This window comes from Vidua chalybeata, chromosome 1, assembly GCF_026979565.1.
Source record: "Vidua chalybeata isolate OUT-0048 chromosome 1, bVidCha1 merged haplotype, whole genome shotgun sequence".
NCBI lineage: Eukaryota > Metazoa > Chordata > Aves > Passeriformes > Viduidae > Vidua > Vidua chalybeata.
In genome coordinates, this window is record NC_071530.1 from 97019174 (window position 1) to 97046636 (window position 27463).

At 33.4% G+C, this 27463-nt stretch overlaps 1 protein-coding gene across 1 annotated transcript in view; it reads left to right on the forward strand.

Annotated features, from left to right (window-relative positions):
* RTTN (rotatin) overlaps positions 1-27463 on the forward strand; it is an 81415-nt gene that overhangs the window by 6809 nt on the left and 47143 nt on the right. Inside the window, exons 7-25 of the mRNA XM_053960073.1 lie at positions 312-462; positions 1372-1537; positions 4053-4231; positions 7138-7253; positions 8930-9100; positions 10417-10629; positions 11876-11988; positions 13103-13229; positions 14229-14354; positions 16450-16566; positions 18380-18519; positions 18742-18913; positions 19845-19944; positions 20943-21031; positions 23120-23237; positions 23510-23606; positions 24375-24443; positions 24770-24958; positions 25632-25871. Coding sequence (XP_053816048.1) covers positions 312-462; positions 1372-1537; positions 4053-4231; positions 7138-7253; positions 8930-9100; positions 10417-10629; positions 11876-11988; positions 13103-13229; positions 14229-14354; positions 16450-16566; positions 18380-18519; positions 18742-18913; positions 19845-19944; positions 20943-21031; positions 23120-23237; positions 23510-23606; positions 24375-24443; positions 24770-24958; positions 25632-25871 — 2693 coding nt within the window. The remainder of the gene's footprint in view (positions 1-311; positions 463-1371; positions 1538-4052; positions 4232-7137; positions 7254-8929; positions 9101-10416; positions 10630-11875; positions 11989-13102; positions 13230-14228; positions 14355-16449; positions 16567-18379; positions 18520-18741; positions 18914-19844; positions 19945-20942; positions 21032-23119; positions 23238-23509; positions 23607-24374; positions 24444-24769; positions 24959-25631; positions 25872-27463) is intronic.

The following is a 27463-nucleotide window of genomic DNA, read 5'->3' on the forward strand; positions in this document are numbered from 1 at the left end:
TTCTGAAGTAATACTTTGTTTCTTCTGAATACATGAATTTGTGTGACTGTTGTCTGCACACCCTCTAATGGACTCCCATAATGAAGTGGTGAATTTATTGGAACTATAATGTGAAACTTGGCTTCTTCCTTATGCCTGGTGGTCTTGCATTCAGTGATGAAACAGTAGTTGAGCCTATTTATTCTTTGCTGTGATTTTGAAAAACACTTGGAAGCATTTTTAAACTATATTTAGTGTAAGACTTGCTGGCCTGGTTGTTCATGTCGGTGATTAATGTTCAGGTCTTGATGTTGATGGTTTTGTCTTTGCAGAGCCTTTTGTCTCTTCTAAACTTGGCTTTTGGAGGAGATGGGAGGCACCAGCTGGCTTTGCAGGCTGTGTCATGCTTGCAACAGCTTTGCATCTTTTTGAGAAGTCGGCTTGACTTCCATAGAGATCCAAGTTTTTCTTCCTCAGAGCAAGGTAGGTATTTTTAAGTATTTGAGATACTGTTGTTTTTACTACAGATAAAATTGTCTAAAATGACAGAAAAAAACCCCAGAACCTTATAGCAAATGTAATCTTGTAAAATTGTTTTGGTGTTCACTGCTATTAATATTAATTAAAAAACTTTGAGTACTCGCATTGTTTTAAAGTACTTATTCAGTTTTACTTTTCTGTGATTCCCCATTCATCAACTTTTCCCAGTATCCAATTGTTCGTATGTCAGCAGGGGAGGGATTTTTAACTAAAACTAAATTAAATCTGTAAAATAAAAGTGGGCAAAGTTTCAGAAAAGCTTTCAAGCTATTAGTATTTAACAGAGTAGTTACTAATTTCATGAGCTATGTGAACTTTTTTTTTATGCTGATGGCTAAAAATAGTTTAATCATTGTTTTGAATTTTGCAGTCATGAGGGCTGCTTCACAATGTTATTAATACTTAAATGTTGTAGCTTTAATGGTGTAGATGACTTATAATGGTCTTCTTGTTTCCATTTTGTCATCTGAATTGAGTCAAAGCTTTGTTTCTATAAATTGGTAGTCTGGTTTTCTTCATAAGATTGCCCCTATATTTGGTGTCTTAATAAATGGTACTGGCTGGCTGCTAATTCAGTTATAACATCAACAAGTCCAATAGCCTTACCCAGACACTATGTTTCTATTTTTAAAAGTCAAGATTTGTGATTCAGCTGGAATCTTCAGTGGTGTTTGCCTTGGAATTTGGTTTCAAACTCTGCTACTTGCCAGTGATCAGTTGTTCTAAGTCGTCAGTATTTACGTGGTGTTTTTTTCCATATCCTACCTTAGTTACTTTTACTGTTTACTAGGTAGAATCTTTCAGAATAATGGATACTTCTAAGGGAAAATATGTTTTTTGTATTACATAAAGGCACAGCTTCCCAGAATTCATCTATATCTTACTGTCAAGAAGCAAGAGGTGCTCCTTGTTCTCAGAATCCATCCCCTGGCAGCAGCAGTCCTCGGCCCTCTGTAATTGGACGGACAGTTCAGCGTCCTAGAGGAGATGGTCAAGATTGGGATGCAGTATCTTCTAGGTGAATGAAACAGGAAATAACTTACACTTCAGTTAAAAACATTTTAATACAGGATTATATTATCAGCTCCTTGTCAATGTGTGGGTTGATGCAATGGTTTTGGTAACTTGTGAGGATTCAAACCATATTTATGAATTAAACCTTTCTTGAAGTGGTGTTCAGAATACATACAAACATTGCCACGTTTTGTACCATTTTAAACAAAGTCTCTTCCTATCAACTGTTATTGCTTGTGCATGTATTTGTAAGACACAGAAAATCATTTACTCAGTCTCTTGCTGGAAAGTCAGGGATTTTTCTTTTTTTCAGCAGATGACCTCATAAGTTCTTTTAAGTGGAATGGCCATCCCATAGGTAACAGTATTGTCAAAAATGCTATGCTGTATAAAGATTTCTGTTGAAGTCTTTAAAATTTGTTGTTAAATGTGACAACAAATTTCAGTTCTATAATATGTAAATATTTGACTCTTATATGAAATTATAAATTTTCTGTATACCCTCAAAATGTAGAAGTCTGTGTGTGATTTTGTTGCTCGTCTTGACCCAACTTAAAGACTTAAAGCTGCTGTTCAAGTACCAGTGTCTTCTCATATGTGGGATTTTAAAAGTCCTTGTAAATCTGTGTGCTTGTTGGTAGTTCATTTGAGTCTCTGTGATGTATGGGCTTAGTGTTTGAGTACCTCCTAGGTATTCAAATAGACTGTGATGAGAATAGCTCAATTGTAAATACAGTCATATTAAACAGTTATTGACAGTCATATTAAAAAGTTATTTTTATTGAAGTCTAATATATTAATTTTTATCATGTAACTAATATGGCACTGTCAATGAATTCCAGGCTTTATGCCTTCGAGGCACTGGCCGTTTTCCGAAGCTGAACAGTTAACAGTTTAATAGCAGCTGGTGTATATTGTGCAAGAGAGCGGTGACCTGGCTGTTAGTCTAGAAATGAAAGCTGCGTAAGAATAAGTACCAGTTCAGGCAGTGATGAGACTTCTAGAAACCAGGGAGTGCTAATAGGGTCATTTTATGAGCTGTTTATGACTGCACACCTTTATCTTCTTGCATCCTGTGTGCTGCAGTAGACCCGCTCACTGCCCACGAATCTCATTTCTTACAAAAATATAATTTAGCCCAGAGGTAACATAAAGAACAAAATGATGTTGAATAGAAGATATGATAGACAGAAATGGCAGTAGTGTGGCTCTGACATTTCTGATTTTGATAAGGAAGAACTACTTTTAGTGAATCTTGTCTTTTTCGACATAATTGTACTGTAAATTTGTTTATTGTTATTTACTTGTATATTGTTATTCTATATGTAACTCTTCTTTTCCTTCTTCTTTAATCTTGAGACTCTTCAATCTATCTGTTTGTCTGTTTCAAATTCTGCCTGGAAAATTAACCTTTCCTCTTCTGAATTGTTTTTGTGATTGATACCTCTCCTTCCTTTTCCTCTGGTAAGTGCAGCCAAACCCAATCTACATATTGGTGAACTCTTCTATTTTGCATGTAGTTTTTTGTTGACTTCTTAATCAGTCGGCATTTAACTTCTTATACACATCTTTTACATTTAATTAGACAATAGAATGTAATACAGTCATGCCACAATTCAGTTTCTTCAGCTTGTTTAATAATAAAAAAGGGAACCAACCAAAACCCAGTTGTAAGTCATACAGGTTTTTAAAGGAAATCAAGATTGCTAAACATCGTTTGGGATAAAAAACTTAAAAAAATATGTTCTGATTTTTATTAATTATAATGCTGATAGTGGAATTAGATTATTGTTGAAAACTAATACAGTTATGAACTATACATTGTTCATAATATATGAACCTTATATACTATATTTAATGATATATTCATATACCATGAATAAAATACTTAATAATTAAAAAAATGTCTATAATTTAATAGCATTCTATATACTTTGCAGTATATACTTGATTACATTCAAGGCTTTCTTGGGCAAGGAAATACTTCCTTTTTTACAGTGGATAAGGTGGTCCTAAGGAGTAAACAGAACTCATGCTTCTTAATTTTCCTTCTAAGGATTCTTGTCGCTAGCTATATAGAATGGTTTTAATATAGTAAGTATAATTCAGGCTGAAATTTGATTTAGTAAGTTGTGTTGCTTCAAGCAACTGATAGATTTTGTTAATCAAAAAAAAAATTCAAATCAACTGATATTTATCATGCAATATTGTGTTCATTGCATGTGTATTTCTTCCAGTACACAGTGCTAAGTGATTTTGAAGATGATTGCCAAAACATTAGGCATTCACTTGTCATGCTACCTGTTCTGACATTCAGAAAAAGAATGAAACAAAATCTCCCTCTTCTTGCAACTCTGGTAGATAGCAGAGAAAGTTTGGGATGGGAGGAAGGATATGCTTAAGGCAGGAGTCATGAAAATACTTAATGCTGTTTTTAACGTCTGTACATATGTGTTTTCTCTTTGCAAGAGTTAATTATGTTTCTTTTTTAAAAATTTCTGTTTGCTTTTTGTTTTAAGTGGAAACAGTACTCAAGCAAATGCAAACTCCAGAATCTCTCTGCATTCATTTGACGTAGGACATATTGACCTACCAGATATTGAAAATGAGGACACTTTGGAATTACAGATGAAGCAGCTTAGCCTTCCTCAGTTCTGTGTTTCCATCTTGGAAAATGCAATACCTCTTCTAAGAACAGGTAAGAAAGTTTTGAGTTAAGTATTTAACTTGCATATCTTTCCCATCCTTAATACAAGATACTCTTAAGAAGTTGGTCGATGAGGTGACTACCTCAAATAAATAAGGCACAGATGGCTACTGATGTACTGTGGCTAGTTGCAACAGATCTTTTCTAGGGACTTTGTTCAGGTCACAGAGCTTGAATCTTCTGATTGATTTCCAAAATTGCTGCAGAAGTTTTAAGTATTTTTTACTGAAAGTGGCAGGAAGTCAGTGTATGGTGGAAAAATGGTGTGTCAGAATAAAATGTCATTCAGGAAGACGGAAAAATAACCACTCTTAACCAAAGGCGTTCTCCAAAGGATCTGTTTAAGCATAGAGTTTTCCTCCTGTTCAAGAAATAATAAACAAAAATTCTGGCGAAAGGCTTGTTTTTATTCTTACAAATACAGTAAAAAATGATTTAAGAAACATAAGTAATGATACTCTAATTGCAAATTTTAATTTATAGAGGTTCTAAATTGCCAAGCCCTTTTGGAGGACAATATTTTTGCTCTGAGGTTGTCTTAAATGGTATTTAGCTGTAAAATGTAATTTAATTCAAAACAGGTATTGATAAATGTGGTCAGGGTTTCAAATATAGGAGCTGGAAATGTGTATCTATGACTAGGATACTAAAAGTTAGAGGCTTCAACTTATAAAAATTCTATGAAATGTGTATGAAAATGATGAAATTCTTTTTGTTTTGTTATAAACCAACTAAAATGAATTAAAGTTTTGTTTTTTCCTTTCATAAGAGTGGTATTTAAATAGTAATTAGTCACAAGCGCATTCATGACTTTTAGCACCTTTTATTTATAATGTAAAACTGCAGAAAATGTGTTTTCTCTTTTCCATTTCTGGTGCCTGTCACTTCAAATCTGCAGAGTTAAAAGACAATTTTTCTACATTTCAAGGTTTCTTCTTTCAATCTTATCATAGAATTAAAATAGTGTTACTTTCTGGAAAGATGGACCTGTCTTTGTTTATCTTCCCCTTAGGTTTTTTGCGCTTGTTAAACTCTCCTTGGTGATATTTCTCCTTTCTTCCACTGTGCTGTAATGAGACACAGATTGTAAGGAAACTAATATTTTTATCCTGTTCCTGTTGATCTGCAAGCCTGTGATCTGAAGGCACACTGTGAGACTGTGATATTGTGAGACAGTAACACACAGTTTCTCATGTGGTTATATTTTGGGTTGTTATCTTAAGTAAAATTAACAGGTATTTTTATGAACATTGTTAACAATTTATATGGTATAGTTTTAATTTATATGATTAAAATCTAGATGTTTAAATTATTGGGTAAAGGAAAAAAAAACAGTAAGCCTATTATAAAATTTGCTGCCTTTTATTTTGCAGTATGATGTGTATTTTAGTTAAGCTTAAATTCTCTTCCTTGCGGAAATGTTTATTGGAATTTTTCTTCCTTTGTGCTGACCTGCCTTGTGAGCAAAGTCATTGCAGAAATCAGTAGTGGTGTGGGCTTGTTTTGGTTTTGTGGGGATTGTTTTGTGGGTTTTTTGTGGGTTTTTTTTTTGTTAAAACTGAGAGATTTATTAAGTTAAATTGGCCTAAAATCAATGGAAAACAGAACTTCTGTGAGATAGGTAAAAACAAGCTTTCAAAAAATGTCTTGTGCCATTCTGTCATTTTTCACCCAAAGCAGATCACTGAATCTACAAATTGCAGAAGCTGTGGTCATTATAACTACATATCTAGTCACATATAGCGATATTTTTTTTCCTCAAGTATCAACAAGGCTTCAGCAGTCTGTAAAATTTACAAGAGATAGAAAAATCCACAAAGAAATTAATGTTTAATTATAACAAACAAGTAGAGCTTTATCTTTTTTCAACGGATGTTGTTTTGAGGATTTTGATGGATGCAGAATTTTAACATTAGTTAAAATATACATTGAAAATTCAGTGGTGTTGGTGTGAAATCCATCTATGATTTTAAATAGAAACATACCATCAACAAGTAACTAAGCCAACTGTTGCACTACATTGATTATTTAAGGGAAACTGTCACCGTATGGTTCCTTAAGATGTCAGACAGTTTTGGCATCTTCACTTGTGTGAGGCTGAAAATATTTGGTCTGGCTCCAGATATTCTGCCTTGTTCTTCGTAAAACCTTCTAACTGTTCTGTTTTCTCGTTATCTGGGGACATTAGGAGGAGGTTTATATTTGTAGTAAATGTAGGCTGTAGATTTCTAAGCTCAGGCCAATTTCTTTGTGGCCACATATTCAAGCTTAAAATTGTACATTGGATAAAGGTTACTAATGGACCAGATTAGCCTTGTTATTAAGAGACATTCAGAAGAAGAAATGAAAATTAATAAATACCAGCCTACAAGCAAAGGGGACACTGTTACAGAGAATTGTGAAAGTAGCTTAAGTGGGTATTCATCTCTTTGTCTTTTAAAAGATCTCAAACAAAATAGTCTGAAGAAAGACACTCCTATACAAAAAATGCAGATCAATGGGAGTAGGTAATATACACAGAAAATTTTTAACACTGCTGTCTGGATGGGGGAAATTAGTGACTTTATTATGAAATTTAAAAAAGTTCAGTAATCAGATTTACAGCTGTTGTAAAGTTCATGATTATTTTCTTAAATAATTTTGTGATAGGTTCTAAGGAAATTCAGATTTTTTCTAAGTATACAATTGCTTTAATCTGTTGTGACTTTGGCTGGTTGTCTTCTCTGATGCAGAGCTACTAGTGGTTGAGGACAGTTAGCATTAGTTTAGTAGAAGCATATAGGAAAATTTAAATACCAGAATTTCCTATGAGGAATAATCTCTTGTTTACAGTGGTGTCTTCTGAATATGAAAATACAGTATTTTGTCTGTATTTGAATTTATCCTCTCATTTGTAGGCAGTAGGAGAGTGACAATGGAAGTTCTTGAATTGCTTGTTGAAGACATGTCCCTTATTGGTGATGCTATTTCTGAAAATGTTTGGGAAGATGACAGCCTTTTTGCATTGGAATTGGTAAGATTCTTCACGTTTTGATCTGCCATATTTGTCTCCTTTGATAAGCTTCTGACATTTTCTGCAGCGATTTGTATATCTAAGCTTCTGCTGAGCTGTGCGTTTGGAAATTTTAAGTAGTTTATTACTAGTTCTATTGATGGGACTTTTTAAAATGTAAATTCTTTTACCAGACTTTACTTGGAGTTTTACCTCAAGAAAATAAGCAGCCACTAAGAGAAACATATGTAGGGAGGGAAAGCTGAGGGAAAAGCACTGACTACAAATGTTGGACACCAATTTGATGTACATAACCACTTTCCCTTTCTTTACTCCTTATAAACTATCTGTTTAAAATTAGGGAGATAACTGTTCAGATCCAGGACTGGAATTCTAAGATACATGCTATCCATTTCCTACACCAGAACTATAGATCCCTACACAAATTTCAGATATCCTAACAATGTTGCTTAGCTGGGAAAGAAAGGAGGGACCTTTTTGGCACAGCAGAGATTCAAAGCATTAAGGGGCTGTTGACTAAATATTTTAAATTGCTGAGCACAGTTGAAAGTTGTATACATGAATGATGAAATTAGTGAAAAACAGATGAAATTATTATGACTTGCTCTTTTGAAGACAAGTGAAAGCTGAAGCATAAGCTGGCATGGCTCAGACCTGTAACATACCAGAGCTGCAGACTGAAACTTGTCTAAAGACTTGAATTAAATGTACTCTTAGATGCACTTGATTTGAGTTAGAATTTGTGAAAATACCACTGAATAAGAAACAATAACACCTGCAATATTAATTATTGCTTTAGGCTTTCCTATTCTCTGTTTTATAAATGTTAAGATTTATATTTGTAGGACGAATTACTGAATGAGAATTTTTTCTTTGAGTTTATTCTACCAATCTGTGAAAATCTATTATAATTGATCAACATCACATCAGTACTGAAAATTCCTTGCAGAGCACTTAATCTCAGAAGCTTAATATCTCTTCATCTACTTGTTTTATGATCTGAGTCAGTATATTTCATTGTTTATAAATCTGTTAAACTATAGTAGAATAGATCACATGTATACCATACTGATTATTATTAGTAGGATAATGTTTGTTTCCAGGCTACTAATAAACAAACCTCTGCAAATAAGGTGGGTAATGGTATGCAGTTACATTGATTTTTTTTTTTTTTTCTTAAATAGGATAGAGAAAGAAAATAGTTTTACTGTCTCCTTTGAGACTCAGTAGGGATAAAAAACTCTTTGATGTTTTCAAAGTTACTGTGAATTGGTTTGGGAACTTTTTTAAGGTAAAGCTTTATTAGCAGGTTCAAACCAGGACTTAATATTTCCTTACTAACTTCAAAATAGGTAAAATTTCAGAATTTCAAAAGTGTAGTGAGCAGAAATTAAGATGGTAGGGGGAGAGAGAAAAGTGGGGGTGGAAAGGGGAAGGAGCAACCAGGAATGGGTAGTTATTGAGCAAAGTATTCAGAACTGATAGTGAAAGTAGACTGAGGTCTAGGACTAGTGCATAGGTAACAAGCACATTGCTATGTATTTGGCAGCATTTATGCAATTTTAGCTTATGTGGCATAATTGTGCTAATGATCCTGCAGGTACTATGTAAACATTGTAAATATATAGTGATGTTTCATTTTTTTCTAATTATTGTATTTCTGATTTTGTTTTCAGAAAGACAAATTGCTTCTGGTCTTGGGTTTGCTTGGAGAAACTATATTATATCACAAAAGCAATATAAGTGCAGAACAGCCCAAGGTGATGCTGGTGCATCACAGAATGGCATTTATTAGCATTTCACTCTTCACTGTTAGATTGCTCCAAGTGCTTCTTCCTGTAGAAAAGGTATGTAATCACTAATTATGAGTGTTTGTCTCTTGGTTTTACATTTTAAGAGGGCAGTAAGAGATACCTTCTCAGGGGTGAATACTGAGAAAATAGCTCCTTGGACAGAGAAATTAATCTGACTTGCACTGGTGATGTATGATCACAGATGGCAACTTTGTCCATTTTTCAGTTACCAGCGTATTCTGCAGATAACAAATCTTAAAGAACAAAACTTCTTTAATACAGTTTTTAGATGAGTTTTTGAAATTCAGTATTCTTTTTCCTCCTGTAGTGTTTTTTTTCTGATATGATGTATGGTTTGCAAGGCTCTGCTGCCCCCTGCTTGTTTCTAGTATGCATGCAAGTAAGAGTAGATTTACATAACATGTAAAATCATCACTCTTATTCTGATGGAATGTAATAATCAACTACATTTTGTAAATTGGAGTGATTTTAATTGTTCTTTGCTTCCAGTGCTCTTTTAAAATTCTGTTGTAGCTCTTGGGGATGGGTGTTTTTTTTTTTTTTTTATATATTTTTTATTTGTTTTTTTAGGGTGGAGGGTTTTCTTTTTTTGTTTATTTCAGCTGGGAAGGTCTACTGAAGTTTTTGTGTGAGATGGAAAGTGTGAGACGTGTAAAGCGGAATCGGTTTTAAGTTTTTGGACCAGTTTTTAGTGGAAGGTAGATTTTCCTAGGCATTAGTCAATCGGATTAGAAGATTGATTTTCATTTACAGGCTTTTTGTCACAAATATTAAGTCTTGTACCTGAAAATAAGTGTAGGTGTACCAATCTAATAACTTTTCGTAATTTTTGTCTTTTATGCAAAGTTTCCATTGTGTGTATGACAGTTGGAACAAAGTTACTGTATTTGAGGTCAAAATTTAAGTTGAAATAATGTATACTTGAAATGAAAAATTAAAAAAAAAAAAAAACCAACAAAACAACAAGAAATATCTCAGTCCTTAGTTTGCAATATGACCATGTGGAATTGTAGACAGCTTTTTTAACTACAGAAATAATTGTGGTTTGTGTATTCTCTGCCATCTCCTGGTCAGACAATGAATTGACCACTCCGGCCAGCAGTATGCCATGCCTGGATCATACACAACTTTTGTGACTGGTTGCAGGTCTGATATTAGGAGTGACTCTAAACTGTCACTTTTAATGAAGAAAAAATAATTCTTCATATAAAACTCATTTAATGAAATGAGTTTCTCTAAATTTTAAGTAGCAGCAATAATGATTGTACTTGTTGAATGACTGCAAGTGCTATTGTTGGTTTTACTGTATTTTCAGGCTGTTATTCTGACAGTTGCTTTCTTTTTCAAAGGCGAGTAAAGTTACACAAAAGAGTTTGCTGAATGCTTTGTTCCTTCTCTCACTGGATATGTCATTCTCCTTGGAATACCCAAGCATACATGAATCCATTGCAGCCTATCTGGAGCAGATGAGTACTGAGAACTACAGTATTTATAAGCAAGTTTCAGAAGCTGCATATTCGATTGAATGCACTTGTAGCTTTATGGTTGAAGTTCATAAGGAGGTGTGAAACTTTATTATATAAAATATTTCCTGTAGGCAAATTTCTTTCCTCACTTTGTTTTCTCTCTGTTAAAAATTAAAGTCTAACATAGCGGAGGAAGATCCCCAAGTATGAGTATTCTGTATGATGCAAGTGTAGTTAATTTATATTTGTTTTCATTAATGCTAGTCATGATGTTGGTAAAAAATCTTATCTGAAGTAAAAACAAAGAAATAAACAATTGGAAATTGGAAGAAGGCATAGGGCCTCTTATGGGCAAAGAAAGAAGCAGCAAGTACTCTGCTTAGTTATACAAACATATACATGTATATCAATATATATCTGTATATATAATACATATTTATATATGTACATAATAAACTATTTTATAGCTATTAAAATATATAGTGTGGGCGTATGTGTGTTGTTCAGGAGTTAAATACATATTTCAGAAAATTTTCAATCCCAAGTACTTTGGCAATTGCAGCTTATATAAACAACTACTAGACTGGCTGAGGTTTGTGTTTCATTTTGTTATGAAGACAGCTGCTTTATTAGTTAAGAGATTCTAGCACAGTACTGAAATACTCGTCTCCATTATCCAAATGGATAAGCAATTTTGCACAATACTGGTTCCATTGATACTAAAATAAATGTAAAACATACAGAATATATAGTGCTGTCTTAAATCAGAACTAATCTATCCTTTGTTTAGGCAGGTTCTGAAGTTAATAGAAGCAATACTTTGCTCTTAAAATGCTCTTTACAATGAAATTAACTCCATCAAATTTAAATGGCTCATGTTTAATATATTTGGTAACCAAATATGATGAAGACATATGAACTTAAATTAAAAAAGAAATCTAACTCGTTTATTAATAGTGATATGTTAAAAGTTTTAATAGCTAAATCTTTTATTATACTCTTCTCACATAAAATGCATATTGATAAAAAAATAGTGATTTTGAATAGTGTTAAAGTGTTCATGCTGTGAAATATTAGACATACATTATTCCTACTGAGTTTAATAGAAGTTTATTTGGACTCAGCAGCTGAAGGGCTTTCAGCTCCCCAGAACAGGTTCTAAATTTTTTTTTTGTTGAAATGTATTGGATTAGTTAATTATAAACTTCTATGTGAAAGAGTGAACAAAAACCCACTTAATATTCAATTATGATAAATTTGGAAGTATTATGCAGTAATTTTGGATAATTTAAATTTTACTAATTTTGTTCGTTTCATTCTTTCTCTTCATTTTACTTCACAGTGGGACAAGAATCTTTCTGAATTACTAGAATTGGCAGATCAGGCTTTGAGCAGTCTGCCCTTCCACCTACACTTTCCCTTGCTTCAAGAATGCATTCACATATGCTCAAATATGTGAGTATATTACAATTTAAAGCTCTGCTTCAGAAAATGTGATTTTTTTTTTTTTTTGTGGATAAGGTTTCTCAAATAGGAGCTCACTTCTTTATTCCCTGTAGAACAATTATTTTCTTTTAGCCATTGAACAGACTGATTTGTGCCATTCTGTGGTGGATTTCTTGCAAACTAAATTTCAGTTGCTAAACAGTTAATTATATTCTATGTACAAGCTTTTATGATTTTGTGTGTAAAGTATGTGATTTATACGGAAGCAATCTTAGACATTTTGACTTGTCTTTCAGATTTCTTGAAAATCCTTTGCCCTGAGTATATTTGTATCAATTACTTTTATTTTACTTTCAGAAATCATAAAGGACTTCCTTTATTGTAGATGCTTTATATTACAGCATGGCATCTCATTTATTAAAAAGCATATTTTTATTGCTTTTATGATTTTTTCATGTCTCTAGTTAGAGAATAAGTTACCTTATGGTTCCTGGAAAAGTTCTTGAACAACAAAAATTTAATTATATACTGATTGAGAACTTGACTTTAGGGATTTTTTTTTTCAAAGGAGACTGCATTTAAGAGCTGTCCAGTAAGTGTTCTAAATTATGAAATGTAAAAATGTTTTTCAGTGTTCTAATGCTTTTAGAATTTATCATAGTTTGGTTGACGTTTTAGACAATAGGAAAATCAATTTTTTAACTAATATCAATTCCCTTCATGATAGTGAGATGGACTTCAACCTCTATAATGAAAAAATTCTAAAAGCACAGGTGTTTTTTATAATCACATATATGATCAAAGATGACTACTGAAGCTCAAAAGAATTTTATGTTTTCAGATGAACATCAGTGTTTGTTAGGCTCTTAATTTTGATTAGAGAGTTTAAAAAACTATGGTCTTTGATTGTCTACATGTTTAAAAGAATAAAAATATACAAAGATTGATGCTATGATTTTGGCAAATATGTTGTTATCTCTGAAATTTTTACTGTTTTCCAGATTGTATACTATTGCAGGAAGTATTTTTCAGAGATTATCCTGAAATTTAACAAGAACATTTTTGTAGGCATCTTTAGGTACTGTAAAATAAATTGGTTTCATTAACTATTTTTTATTTTTAGTTGGAAGTCTGCCGAGGCCAATTCATTGCTTCAGGTGGAGGGTCAGAAGTTGCTTCTCCATCTATTGTCTCATCCTTTGTTGAATATAAAGGCTGAAGCCTATCACTGCTGTTTGGAAGTGGTTAAGGTTTGAATTAATGCTTACTTAACACTCTTGGTGTTGCGCTCAATAATGCACGTTGTATGGTTTTGTCATTAGAAACATTTTTAATACAAATTCTGTTTACTGTGTTATATGCTGAAGAATCAGCAGAGGCCTAGGCTTGCAGTTTGCTGTTACATTCTTGGTATTAAATCTACTTGGTTAGGTTAGACTTCAGGTACTGCACTTAAAAGTGATACATAAAGAACATGTAAATCCTTTTATATATTCCTAATGTTTGTTGTTTTGTTTTCCTTGGGTTTTTTCCCCTGTTCTGGCTGTGTTGTATGTGTCTTTTGTTTTTTTTTTACATGGGTATTTTGTCATGGCCTTAGTTTATTGTAATGATAGCCCAAGGGATAAAGAGCATGGACTTCCTGAAAGTATAGCTGTACTCTATGCTGGGAATGGCAGAGTCACATTTATGGGGTCATTTTAGGTATTCAGTAATATTGACTCACAAAATAAAAATAATTTTTGTATTTTGATATAATACTTGATTGAAACTTATATTTTCTATAATGGACATAATCTGCACCTAGTGTGCTTGTCACACAATCCACTAATGTTCAAATATGCTGGAGCTAGTCTCTGAAAAAAAACCCTTATCTCCACTGAATGACACTTACCTATTTTTGCAAGATTTTTACCAGCCTATTTTAGTTTTTTTTTATTTTAATGTAATGCCAAACATTGTATTATTTAATGTAATATACAGGTTTTCAAATTTATTTTCATAATTATTCAAAATAAAACTAAAATTATTTTCTAATTCTTAGTCCTTAGTAGTAACAGGAGTTTTGAATCAGTGATTCAGACAGACTATGTTTCTTCCAGGGCTGTCATGTTTAGATTTCAAAACTAGTCTTCCAAAGTGCAAGGAAAAAGTCTTTTACTACATGACTTCAGTCTGTCTATAAAACAAGATGTGGTAGTGGAGACTGACTTGAATTTTTAAACTAACCAACTTTATTTTTACTGAAGGACTGTCTAGGTATTCATAATATTGCGAAGCCCGTGCCTTCAATCTCCCAGGGAGTACATTTTCTTCTCCACCCTAAAGTGTTGTATGAAATCTGTACATTTGGCCTTCAGGAAGATAAGAATGAGGTACTGTATTTACTAGCTGCATTTGTAAGTTGGTGTGCACATGGAGTAGGTGTTGATATTCTCTGTAGTGGTCTAATGCTTACCTGAAGTTTTGACCAAATATGGTTTCTAGCATACAGGAAAGCTGTGCAATAGTGAGGCTGTAGTAAATGGAAGGATTTTTTTTTTAATACAATGAATTCAGAGACAGGATAATATTATGTGCATAGTATGCTAGTAACTGCAATAAAGACCAATGAAAAATGAAATGAGATATGTTTTTTTACTTTTTTCCTGTAATATTCAGCCCTAGTAAAATGTGCCTATGATGAAAAAGTATGTATGGAGCTTCACATTTATGGGAAACATGAACTTTTAAGTCTCAAGTTTTGTAAAAGTGGGGTAACCTCTGAAATGGCCAAGGAACAAAAAGACACTTTAAATCTGCAAGTCTTTACTATAAAATTGTATTTCACCACCGCAAAGATCTGTGTTTAAGTATAGTTACTGGAGTATTATTGAAGTGTTCTATAATGTTATAGAACAGGACTAAATTTCCATTGGGTTCATTTATATGCATGACTGCTTAGCATATGTCCACTAGCTTATAGAGCTAAGTACGGAGTTGTGAGAAGAGAATAAAGTTACTTATGTTCTTTATAACAACTCCTTTATAGCTGATGTATAACATCCCCACAGTCAGAAAGAACATTGACTAACAAATTATGTGGTGGTGCGTGGCAAAATTATTTACATATTTTTAGCTTCTCATCTGGAATGAGATTTTTTTTTTTAAAATCCAGTACTATGCACAGTTCCATTTTAAAGTGACTTTTTTTAGATGTCAGCATTTTAAAGAGAGAAATAAAATGTCTTTGAGAATGTGCTATATGTTTATGCTTTGAATGTAATTTATCTTTTGCAAGGAAAGCATTTATTTTGGCTACTCCATTGGGTGTGTTATTAAAAAGACTGAGAGTTTTCTGTATTAGTGGTTGTTCAAGCCAAAGAAGTAGATTTCAATTGATGCTGAATTTAAAAAAATCAGAAATAGTGTCTATTTACAAATTTGTCACATTTTGTGTTCTACCTTATAATGCATTTTTATTCTATTTATAACAAAATAGCTAATGAATTTTGTATCCAAGTATTTTTTAATTTATATGACTTCTTGCTGTATAACTGCTGCTTAAGTGTTCATAAAGCATCAGTTTAATCTTTTAGGCGTGTGACATTGAGAAAAAAATAGACAAGAACCTTGTATTTCAAGGTTAGGCTTGATATTTGCCATATGATTCTGTAAAGCCAATCTTCCTTTAAAGATAGGCTAGAGTGATATTATTAAAGGCTGTCCTTGTTGCCTGGGGTGAGAGGATTTTTAGCTCTGGCATAAAATGCAGGGTTTTAGCTGCTGAAGGTAGGTGTTTTCACATTATATAAGGAAGAGTTAATTCTGATAAGCTGGGCTTTTTTCCTATGTTCCCATTGCGTTAATAATTTTTGCTTGTAAATATTCTAATATTATATATTATGTAGATTATATACTGGATACATTAATGCAGTGTAAGTGCTGTATCATCTAGCTTTTTTCGTTTTGATAGAGAACTTCAGATGAATTATGATGCAGCTTGAAATATTCAGTAGCCTTCTTAGTTTGACTCTTTGCCTCAGGAAAGTGAAATGGCCACATAACAGGCTTGAAGTCTCTTGTCTTTCTGTATCTTCAGAAGCATATCATAGACTGGGAATAAAATGACCCTGAAAGGCAAGCTCAGGAAAGAAAAGAAACTGAATTTCTTTTACATGCAGGATAGAGGGACCAATAGTTGCAGAAGTTTGAAGTAATGATTTATTCTATTTCAGAAAAGACAAACCAGAGTTCTAAGGAGAAAATTATTTTGTGCTGTTTAGGCAGAACTATTTGTGTGTTTTCTCTTGGAGGCTTTTATAATAACTTAATATGTAGTTGAACTGACAATTTAATTGTAGCATTCTGCAGTAACAATATTTTGTCTTTGAGATGTTTTTGTATAACATTTCCAATTACAGCATTGACAAGCTGACTTAGACACATTGGTGGCTGCATTAGTGGTTTGGTTTTTTTGTTATTGAGCAGGTGAACTCTACAGCCAAGGCCATTCTGATACATTTGTTGCAAGGACGGTTAATGATGGAAGTATTGACTTGGAACAAGTTTATTGAGGCCCTCTGTCCTGTTATTCCTGTTTTACAGGTACTTCTAAGTGCCTTAATCTGAATTTGATGCAATTATGTATATCAGGTTAAATAACAGATACAAGTAGCAGATGGAAAATAGATAAACGGTAGCATGCCTAAAGATTTGTTCTATCAGGTGTCAAATGGAGAAATGTTTTATAAGCGTCCTAATATCACTAAAGTTTGTTAGTACATTGAATTTGTAGACACATTTTAGCCTGGTATTACTTGTGCATGAAATTGGAAATGTTGTAACACAAATGAGCCAGTACTGACTGGGGCTTAAAAGGTTTGAAGATATGAGTGGATAATGCAGTACAGATTAAAGTATTCATGATTTTTAAAATATGTTAATAATTACTGGAATGTCCCCCATGTCTTAAATTTTAAAACTGTAGCTTCTCTGTAATAATAGTTTTCTGATCAAATACACACTGAAAAAATAGCAATCAGTCTAAGCTATATTTTTAGTATATTTAGATATTTGTTTTTCAGTGGTTTTGTTTCCAAAATTATAGAAGTATCCCTTAAGCCTTAGTCTTCATGTTTCCAACAATGTAGAAATTTAATTTTTATTATTTTTACTCTCAGCTTGATCTAAATGGAACTTTTGCCTTCCTCAGTCGGATTTTCAGCCTAATAGCTCAATCTGGTTTCGTTACTGTTCTTTTACTAGTACTTGAAATTTCCTCTTGTGGTCTGCCCATAGTCTTCCAGATTAGATATTTTGCTGCATTTGCCTGGTATCTGTTTTTTTGCCTTATATTAGCTAAGAGTAGCTAATAAATTCAAGTATATGTTTTGTCTTCATTTTCTCCAAAAATATCACACTCAGTAATTATACCAACTTACTTGTTTCCCTGCTGTGTGTTCATTAATTGCCTGCACCTCAGAATTGCCCTAAGTTGAAAAAGTAGCTTATATAACTTTACTCTGTATGCAAGTTGCACAAAAATCAAGGCAAAACTAGGGAGAAATTGCAAATAAGATGGAGCATGAAATAGATGGCTCTGAAAGAAAAATATGTAGAGGAAATACACTAAGAACTTGAAAGAGATTGGAAAAGGGTTATTTCAGATCTTTCTCAAGAAGTCATTAGAGCTTTTTTATGTTACCTGCATATATATCTTACATATGATTGACATTCAAGATTAAATAGTTGGGGATTTACTATTAGATGTAGGCTAAACATGTGAGAAATTTTTGTGAGTAGAATTTCCCTCTATTCTGTAGCCCATAGTGGCTTTGTACAATAGGTACCAGAGTAGTAGGGTACACCAGAGGTCTGTGTTTACCAGATGCATATAAAATGCACTGTATTTTGCTCTACTTTTAAAATGTTTGCAATATCATTACTTGGCATAACTGATTCCCTTTTGTCTGTGTGTGAAAATTCTTTGATGAAGATCTGAAAATAGGTAGAATTTAATGTTTTAAAATGATTTTCTTGTAGGAAATTAATAATAAATTTTTCTATTTCAATAAATTTTGTTTCTTGGAATGGAAACTAGCCTTACAGAGTAGACTCACGTTAACAGACGGAAGGGTGAAGCTTTGGGTCAAAGCACCTCTGAACCACGTAAAGAAATCTTTATTTTAAGTTATATACAGGATCATTTATTAATTCTTTTTTCACAGAGGAATATTAATCTGCAGAATTGGAATGTTTTCTTAAAAGTAACTGCACAGTCTTTTGTTTTTTTTATGTTGCTCCTTCTGCACCCTCTCTTAGCCCCTAAAATGGAATTAATTACCTTGTCTAAGTTGCTAAGTCAATAAGTGGATTTCTGTAATTCTGGAAATTTTTGTTTGTTGTTTGTTTCACTTAGGGTTATGCTGACACAAAAGATACATTAGGTAAATGCATCCTCTCTTTGAGTGAAACAACCTCTGACAAAGGAGAGGGCATTCTCCCGGGTACTCCCAGGCTACAGGCTGCTCTGCGCCTTCTCTTCTCAAAAAAACAGCTGTAAGTAATGCTCTGTAGTGTTTCAGCACTTCTTCTCATCTTGATGACAACAACGTCTTCTCCTACATGTTATGCTGTGTCTTAATTTGAAAGGTTGATTAATCAATTCTGAATTTGGTACTTTCCACCCCATGATTAAAAACTAATTAATTTCTAACTATACAGCTCAAATTTTCCAGTGTGAGAGCTTTTTATATTTATTTTAAGTATTTGTTCATTTAGGGTTCGTTCTGTAGCAGCTAAACACTTAGCATTCCATGTTCTCAATGAAGATGGGGCAAACCTGAAACGCCCATGCCTGGATAGTAATGTCCTTTCCAGCATTTCAAACTTATTTATTATAGAGGGAGCTATGGAGCTAAAATTGGATGATAAAATGAACTCAATAATTAAGGTTAGTAAACTCTGTCTAAATTTTGCTCTTCTACCTGTCCAGTCTCTGAGTTTCCACTTTCAGAAAGTTGCAATATTTCGTACAAATTGCCTTGCTTCATAAAAAGAAATCTGTTGATGTATTCTTTCTGTGTGCACTGGAACAGTAGTTCTTATGCTACCATTTGCAACACTAAGAAAAAAAATAATTCATTTTTTTCTTCTGTGCAGAAAAGATTTGATTGCAGAGAACACAGGCCAGGTACAACAGTCTGTTCATAACAATTTCATTCTGTGTGGAGAGAGTCTGATTATTTTCTAGAATTTTTTTCTGTATTTTTCCCCACAAAAACAATTTTTACTAAAGCAGGCACAAATAATTTTTAATACGAAATATTTTAAGATGGATTGCAAACTTATGTCTGTGTTTACTTAATATTGGTGCTGTTGCAAAGTGTAAAGCAAATCATGAGTGTATGAGTCAAGGGAATACGTCTCTTTTTCTTTCTGTTTTCTCATTTCCCTTCTATTCTCCTTTCTTCCTTCCCTTCAATACTTTCAGATTAACAATATGATAAGCAAATGGTTAGATGCTTGACTCTATTGCCTTTAAAATATCAGTCCCCTTTAGACTTCAAAACATGTTCTTGAATTTCTGCATGGTGTTAAGATTTCTGAACTCCTACGTAGATTAACCATTATTTGTTAGAAGTCTGCAGCTATGATGTACTAGAAACTGTTTGGTTTTCATATTTCCCGGATGTTATTAGAAATTTGTTGCAAAAAGATTGTAACCTAATCCATTCCTCTTACATGTATGTGGGATCTAATCAAATACATTCTAATAAAGAATGTAGATATTTTCCTTTTGTACTTCCTGTTAGGAAATTTGGCTGGTTAACTTGTTTCATGGTAGCATACTGGATGCAAATCTAATACTGTTCTAATTTTAGGCAGAAACTGTTGAAAAGCTGTATGATATTTTGACTTCTGATGCCGTTGACCTAGTTTTACGGAAGTCTGCAGCTGAGCAGCTGGTTGTCATTTTAGAAGGTAAAATTCTTCAGAAAATTTGTATTCATGTGCTGGTCATTTGTGAGCTTGAAGTTTTGCTAGGTTGTCTGTATGCTTGTGCTAAAGGTACTCTTTGTAATTTTTATTTTATGAATTTTGGTAAAAAGAAGTGATTGAATTACAATGCAAATAAGCAGTCTTGGAGCATTATTTCACTTGGTCCATAACTGTAGAAGTTTCAAACCTTGATGGTTTTACTCTATATACTCAAACTCTAGTTAAATAATGTTTTCTTCAAGGAATTTGGATTCTAATGAGAGAACATAAATTCTTTGCCATGGGAAGGTGAAATTTTAGATAATGTTAGAAATACTGTCAGAAAAATTACCACAAAAATGAGGAAGTGTATCTCCTTTGTCTCATAAAATACATGTAGTTATGACTGCAAAAATTTTTATATGTTTCAAAATTGAAACAAAGCGTAGGATGAAATCCTGAAGGAAAAACTGCAGTTTTATCAGAACAAGTTTCATATGAAGGATCACTTTTTAGTTATTAAAAAACAAACCAACCCAACTAATTGAAATTACATACCTTTTTGTTGTTTATGTTGTTGAATATTCTTAAACCAACTACTCTAAAGGGTGATATCAGTGGAAAATACTCCCATGATGATTAAGTAAATACCATTTTCAATTCCATATTAAACTGTTAAAGTCTTTTAAAATATTTGAAGTGACATCCTTGTTTGACTAAAATTGAGTTGCACTGGGATTACTGTAATTCTTCTACCTAAAATTCTCATGGGAATTTATGTATTTAAGAATCTAGTGTTCAAGAGGCTACTGTAGTCATATAAAAATACTTTGAGAAGGCTTGCCTTGCTAGAGATATGTATTACTGTTGATTGATTGGCAATAGTAGAAACTTTTTGTAGACAGCAAGAGTTTCATAATCTTAGTAAACTATGTTAATATTAAGTATTTTAATATTTGTGCATAACCAGTCATTCTTGCTATCTTTTGCTTTTCCTGCAGATACCAAAATGCATGACATTTTGAAAAAGTTAGGTGTGATAGAAAAGATATTGGCCTACCTTAATGAGTGTGTACAAGTAGATGGCAAGGTAAAAGTATTGTTAGAGGTTCTTCTGCAAGCATTGTACAGCATGACAGTAGCAGAGTCTGCCTTTTTCTGCACTTGCAACACAGATCTTTATACATTCATGCTGCACTGAATACAAGTGTTTACTGACAATTATAGTTGCAATATGTATTTTGTTCTAGTTTTGATAATGCTAAGATTCTTTTAATGAGAGAAGATTGGTTTCCCTACCGATGACAAGAGATATCCAGAGAATTGTGTATGGTGAGGTTCTGGAATATACCGAAACTTCCCTGAAAGATTTTTCACTAGAGTACAAAAAAATTTTAATGACCATTAAAAAAGCAAAAAATGTTATGTATAAAAGTCTCTAAACTTCTAAATTATAATTAAAATGAGATATAATTGTATGATGTGCTATTGTAAACGTGTCAGATTGAATTTCAGGTATAAATAATTTTCTGACCAATAGAAGATCACTTCACCAGGGAGGGTCTCTTGGTGTAGATGACAGAGCTTTCTGTTTTTGTAATATATGGGTAATCTGATGCTTGATTTTTTTCTTGAATTCATTCTTTGAAAGAATTTCATGCAAGCACATGTAAGCTAGAAGGTGCTCAGCGTAACTTCAGTGGATAAAGTTTATTGGTTTTCTTGCATAGTATTGTTACTGCATTCCAGCAGTCCAAACCTTGAGTTTTTTAAGAAAACACGAGAATTTTTATGTAGTATTGACTTTTTTTTTCCAAAAATGATCTAGAGAAAAGATCTGCTTGGTACTTAGTGGAATTCTGTCTTTTGCCAAACAAACGAAAATTACATTCTTCTTCAGAAATAGCAGTTTTTTCCCCCAGATTATCAGTATCTAAGATTATATAATCTCTATAGCATTAAAGAATGTCTTGTCCAATTTATATTGAACAATATATCTCTTGTATATAAGTACTTCAGTAAACTGTTCTAATACAGTTGAAGAAATTGAAATATTGGGTTCCTCAAGCTTCTGAATGTTGGGTTGTTTTTTTTTTTTTATATCAGTTTTGTAGTATCTTCTATAGAGTTGTTTTGGTTTGGGTAGTGAGTAGATATTGCTCAATAATAAAGAAGGACAAGCACAGGAAATATATTGCCCTGAGCAGTTTCTTCATAATCAAGTAAGGGTCAAGGATGAACTTTATAAAGGGCTAAAAATATTATTTTAAAGTTTAGTTTAATCCAGGAAGGGCTCAGGCAACAACTCTCTGGAGCTTGTGACATTAGGACACTATCCTGAGGGAATCTAGTCTAGATCCTTGGTTCTCCTCTTGAATGACTTTTAAAAATTTCATCGTAAAGTCAATATCAAAGGAAAATCAACCAAAAATCTTACATGTTCTTGGAAAAGTGGTCACTGAGAAAAGTAAATAAAAGAAGTAGTATAAATAAAAATCAGCATTTAAATGAGGCTTTATATAAACTGTGCAAAAGATTTTTTCCATACTAAATAAGTAGGAGCTGTCATTCATGTGGAATGAAAATAAAAGGTATTTGTTGATGCTGTTTACAAAACAAATTTTAAAGGTGGAAACTCATAGGCAGAGTAATGATACTGTGAAAGAAATACTCTCTTCTCATTCTTAGGGGCTGTGACTTTGGTTGTATTTTTGGCCATTCATTGATACTTTTAACTTTTAGCAAACTGCTTTCCATTCTCGTGATCTGACAAGCTGGGACCCAGAAAATTAGTGTGATATAAAAACTATTTATATTTTTTTAAAATGAATAAATTTAGATGGTTGTAAATACCTGGTGCTTTTTAAAATCCTCCAACTTATATATATATCCTTCTTAAAATTCTGTAATTTGAAAGCAAATGTTATAATTCTATTATGAAGCCAGAGACAAATAAAATTACCATCAGTTAATAATAAAATGAATCAACAAGTAAATAATTTTTTTAAGAATATGCTGTTGTCATCTAGCTGAAATGTGCTTGTCTAAGGAAGTTCTAGACTTCTCTTTTACAAATGATGGAATATATTGCTTAATAGTGGGACAATCTGTGTTAAGTGCATCATAATAAATTATACTGATAGTTGTATTTATTTAATTTTTTTCTCTGTTCCCATAGCTTATGGAATCCATAGTGGTACCGTGTCTGACACTCCTACGCAAAATTGTGTATGCTGACCCAGTAGTTCGCCTGTCCCTGGCACAGCAACCTTCTCTACTGCTTTTGCTATTCAGAGGTGAGAATTGTATTTCCACTGTAATACCCCTGTCAAAAGATGGTTAGGTGTTTAACCAAATATCTTCTTAAGAACTTTGGATCACTTAATGATAACAGGTTCTGATATTTAAAAGATAAATCACTGTGTGCTAGTTTTCCCATGTCATGGCTTGTGTTGAAGATGTTGTCAAGAAACTGTGGGAAGCAATTGCTTTTAACTAGTGTGCTTCTATGTATTATTAGGCATCAGTTTTTTCCTAACATATTTTTAAATATCTTTCTTTTATTCAGTTTCCCTGATACTCCAAAATGATCGTGCTGTTTTAACTGAAACTACAGTATTGCTTTGTCTTTTGTTGTTTGATGAAGTAGCAAGAACAGAAACATGGTATGAAAATCTACTTATTTAATAGCATATTGTCTAGATAAATTTTAAGTTTTTAATAGAAATAAATTTTTATATATCTCCGGACAAGCTATGCCCCAAACTTTTATAGATCCAAAATTGTATATTTGTAATCCAGATTGTTTCGATAATTGGGTTACATGCTCTGGAGGCCTACCTGGCACATTTTTGCACTATGAATACCTTAATGTTAATTTTAAGTTTATTTTTCAAAAATCATTGATTGGTCTATAATCCATCTTTTCCATTAATGGAAACTACACAAGTCAAATAGCTGGCTATAGACATGTTTTTTTAACTTAATTAGAATTCTTCTATTTACTTACCTTTTAAGTGTAGCAGTTGTCTTTAAAGCAACAGACCTCAGCTTACAGTATTTTATTATTTAAAAGTTGCATGTGCGTGCAAAAATATCCTTTTAGAGTTCACACATGTGAAATATACTGAAAATACTTATAATGTGTGGTTTTTCGCTAACAGAGAAAAGGAAACAAGTATGTGGAGTTTTTAATGTACAGTATATCTGCAATAGGTATTCCATATGTGTGTGACTTAAGAAATATCTTAATATTGGATAATTATGAAGAAATGTTGTTTATTAATACAAATTATTCACCAATGGGTTACTAAAGATTTAGCTAAAGGGAGAAATACATCTATAGCCAAATAATAAGGAAATAATGTGTGTAGCATTAGGAGAAAATCAAATCTAAAAATAGAGTGTAATAACTATGACTTAATCTCTTGCAGGGCTGATGGTATAGCCAGTAATAATACTGAGGTACCTGCCTTCAGTTTACCTGTTGCTGTTGTTAGAAGGTACGTGTGGGTGCTGGTTGGTTGGTTGGTTGATTGGTTTTGATTGTTTTACATTTAACTGCTGATTTCCATTTGCTGTCCTTCCTGAAGTATGGAAGTGGCAGAATGAAGGGAAACCTTAATCGAAGCATTTTTATCATGATAAAATTAGCATTTTTAAATAGGGATTTTTTTGCTCCTTGTCTTTGTTCTCTGTAAAAGAACTTCAAAAACTTTGTTTGCAAACTTACAAGCTAGTTGTACTAGAGCATTTAATTTAAAAATGAGCAAACAAAAAAACTCTCACCAACCACGTTCAAAGAGAATTGTTATTTCTGTATTTTTAGGTATCATCTCCCAGTCAGGATCACTGCTCATCATGTAGTTAGCCCTAATACTGTTGTGGTGCCACTGTCTTCTGAGTGCTTGGCTATGAAACCTGTGGCAGATATGCTTAAGACGGCTTGGAATCTCTCATGGTACCACGGGATTGAAAACCTACTGCAGCTGATAAATTATGAGAAAGAAACAGAAACGTGAGCCATTTTATCTTTCATTTTAATATATCTCAAATTAGTGTTTCATGAAGTTTAAATAGGTTTTCAACTTCAAACAGCAGTTCAAGCAGTTACTTGTTTGAGAATGCTGTCATTTAAACTTAAAGGTTCACATCCCAAGAGGATGAAGGTATGTTGTCACAGCTAATGTTTTACGTAAATTGCATTTTTTGCATGAAGTCTAGAGCTTGATCTAACTTTTATTGATGGTCAGGCTAATTCCAAACAATTTTAAATGGACTCTATGGCTGTTTTTCTTTATAGTCATTGGAGTGTCTTAGAGAACTGACTCTTTTTTCCTCCTGTGTAGACCCCCAGCTATAAAGTTGCATGACTTTCTCTTGATTTTCTTGAAGGTTTAAATTTCAAATAAACATTCCTAATACTAAGAATTAGTATTTGGATATCATTTTTCCAAAGAACTCAGAACATCTCATGATTTACATGTGATGGCGTTGGTTTTGGTTTAGTTTTTTGTTTGGTTTGGTTTTTTTGAAGGTTTAGTGAAAAAAGAATTAGCTTACAAAAATAATGTTTTAAGCCAATTTCTCTTTTATCTTCTCAATTAAACAGGAAGGGGAAGAAGTCAACACTCTCTGAAACAGTTTGTAAAAATACTGACTGTTAATAATTTTTCTCCATGCCTTTTCAGATTTTTAGACTCTCTAAAACTTTCCTCAGAAGACATTCTTATATTGAAAATAACTCACACAAACTGTGGACTGCAGGATTGTCTTAGTTTGATCATTCAGGCAGCATCCCACAGGGATGTTAGAACTGCTCTCACTAGGCTTAGCTTCTATGTCCTGAATGACAGACTTGCATTAAAATGCAGTTCTGGGCCTTGTGGAACCACTTTGAAAAGCGTTGTTTGGCAGAAAGCAATGAACAGGTAAGCTATTGAGTACAAGAATCCGTTAAAGATTGTTGTACTAAAATGGTAACATTTCTACTTTTCGTATTTTAACTTTAGGGAATTGATTGTCAATGCATCTCTGATTCTGATATATATATATACATATCTATGTATGTATCTATCTATCTATCTATTTGTCATATATGGGTTTTTGCCCCTCTCATTGGGTCCCCAGGGGCATCTTTGATGGGGGAAAGCCTCCTTTAACAGTTCTGTGCCAGGGTTGAGAGACACACAGGACTCTTTTCAGTCTTCAGGTCGCTGTTTATTGTTATCTTATCAGAAACTTGGCACTCTTACTGCACCAGACTTAACACACAAGAAAACACAGCAAAAATGTCCCCTAGATGTACAGTTTCAAGGTTTTTTAAATCTGTTTCATCCAATTAACTCTTAAAATGTACTTTATTTCTACCTTTCTACCAATAACTCATCCCTTGTCTGTCCACGTAACCTCTGCACTGCAGCTTCCAGTGGCTAGTCACCCTGTGCCGCCAACACTGCAGAAAATGGAGTAGATGAGGAAGAAGAAGCAGCTCGAGACAACGTCCAAGATCCTCCATCTTGCTTCCTATCTACCCCTATACTAAAATCACAAAACTCTAAATTTCTCACCCTGTGACTAACTACAGTATTCTCTATTATCTATTTCACACTCTTGTAGACTCTAGTCTATCCCAAAGTCTTGGAAGCCCTCTCCATGGGTGAAAGTCAAAGTCAGTGCTTCTCTGGGGATCAGGACCTGTCAGAGCAGACAGAGAAATATTCCCTGTGCCCTGGGTTCTAACAATCATATGTCTCTATATTTATATATTATATATCTATATCTGGGCTGACGGGAGCCTTAGGCAGTTTAACAAGGGGAAGTGCAGAGCCCTGCACCTAGGGAGGAGCAAGCCCGTGCCTCTGGGGTGAACTAAGCTGGAAAGCCACTTTGCAGAAAAGGACCTGGGGGTCCTGGTGGGACACCAAGGTGAAAATGAACCAACAGTTTGTCCTTGCAGTAAAAAAGGCAAATGTTATACTGGGCTGCTTTAGGAGGAGTGTTAGCAGCAAATTGAGGCAGGTGATCCTTCTGTTCTATTCAGCACTGGTCTGGAGCTCTGGGTCCAGTTTTGGACTTGCCAGCATAAAAGGGAATCATATGGAGCACACTTACTGGACAGAATCCAATTAAGCACCACAAAGACAATGAAAGACTGGAATATCTTTCCTTTGAGTAAAGGATAAGAGAGCTGGGACTGATAAATGTGGAGGAAAGAATACTCAGCATGAGGATCTTATCAGTATGTGCAAGTACCAAAAGAGAAGGTGGGGCCAGGTTCTTTCCAGTGGTGTCCAGTGAGAGAAGCAATGGCCACAAACTGAAACACAAGAGGATCCCTATGAATGTCAGGAAACACTTTTTTACTGTGAAGGTGACCAAACACAGACACAGGTTGCGCAGAGAGACTGTAGCATCTCTATCCTTGGAGTTACTCAAAAGCTTTCTGGTCACAGTCCTGAGCAATCAGCTACATGTGTCCCTTCATAAGCTGGTGACCCCTGCAAGTCCCTTCCAATCTCAA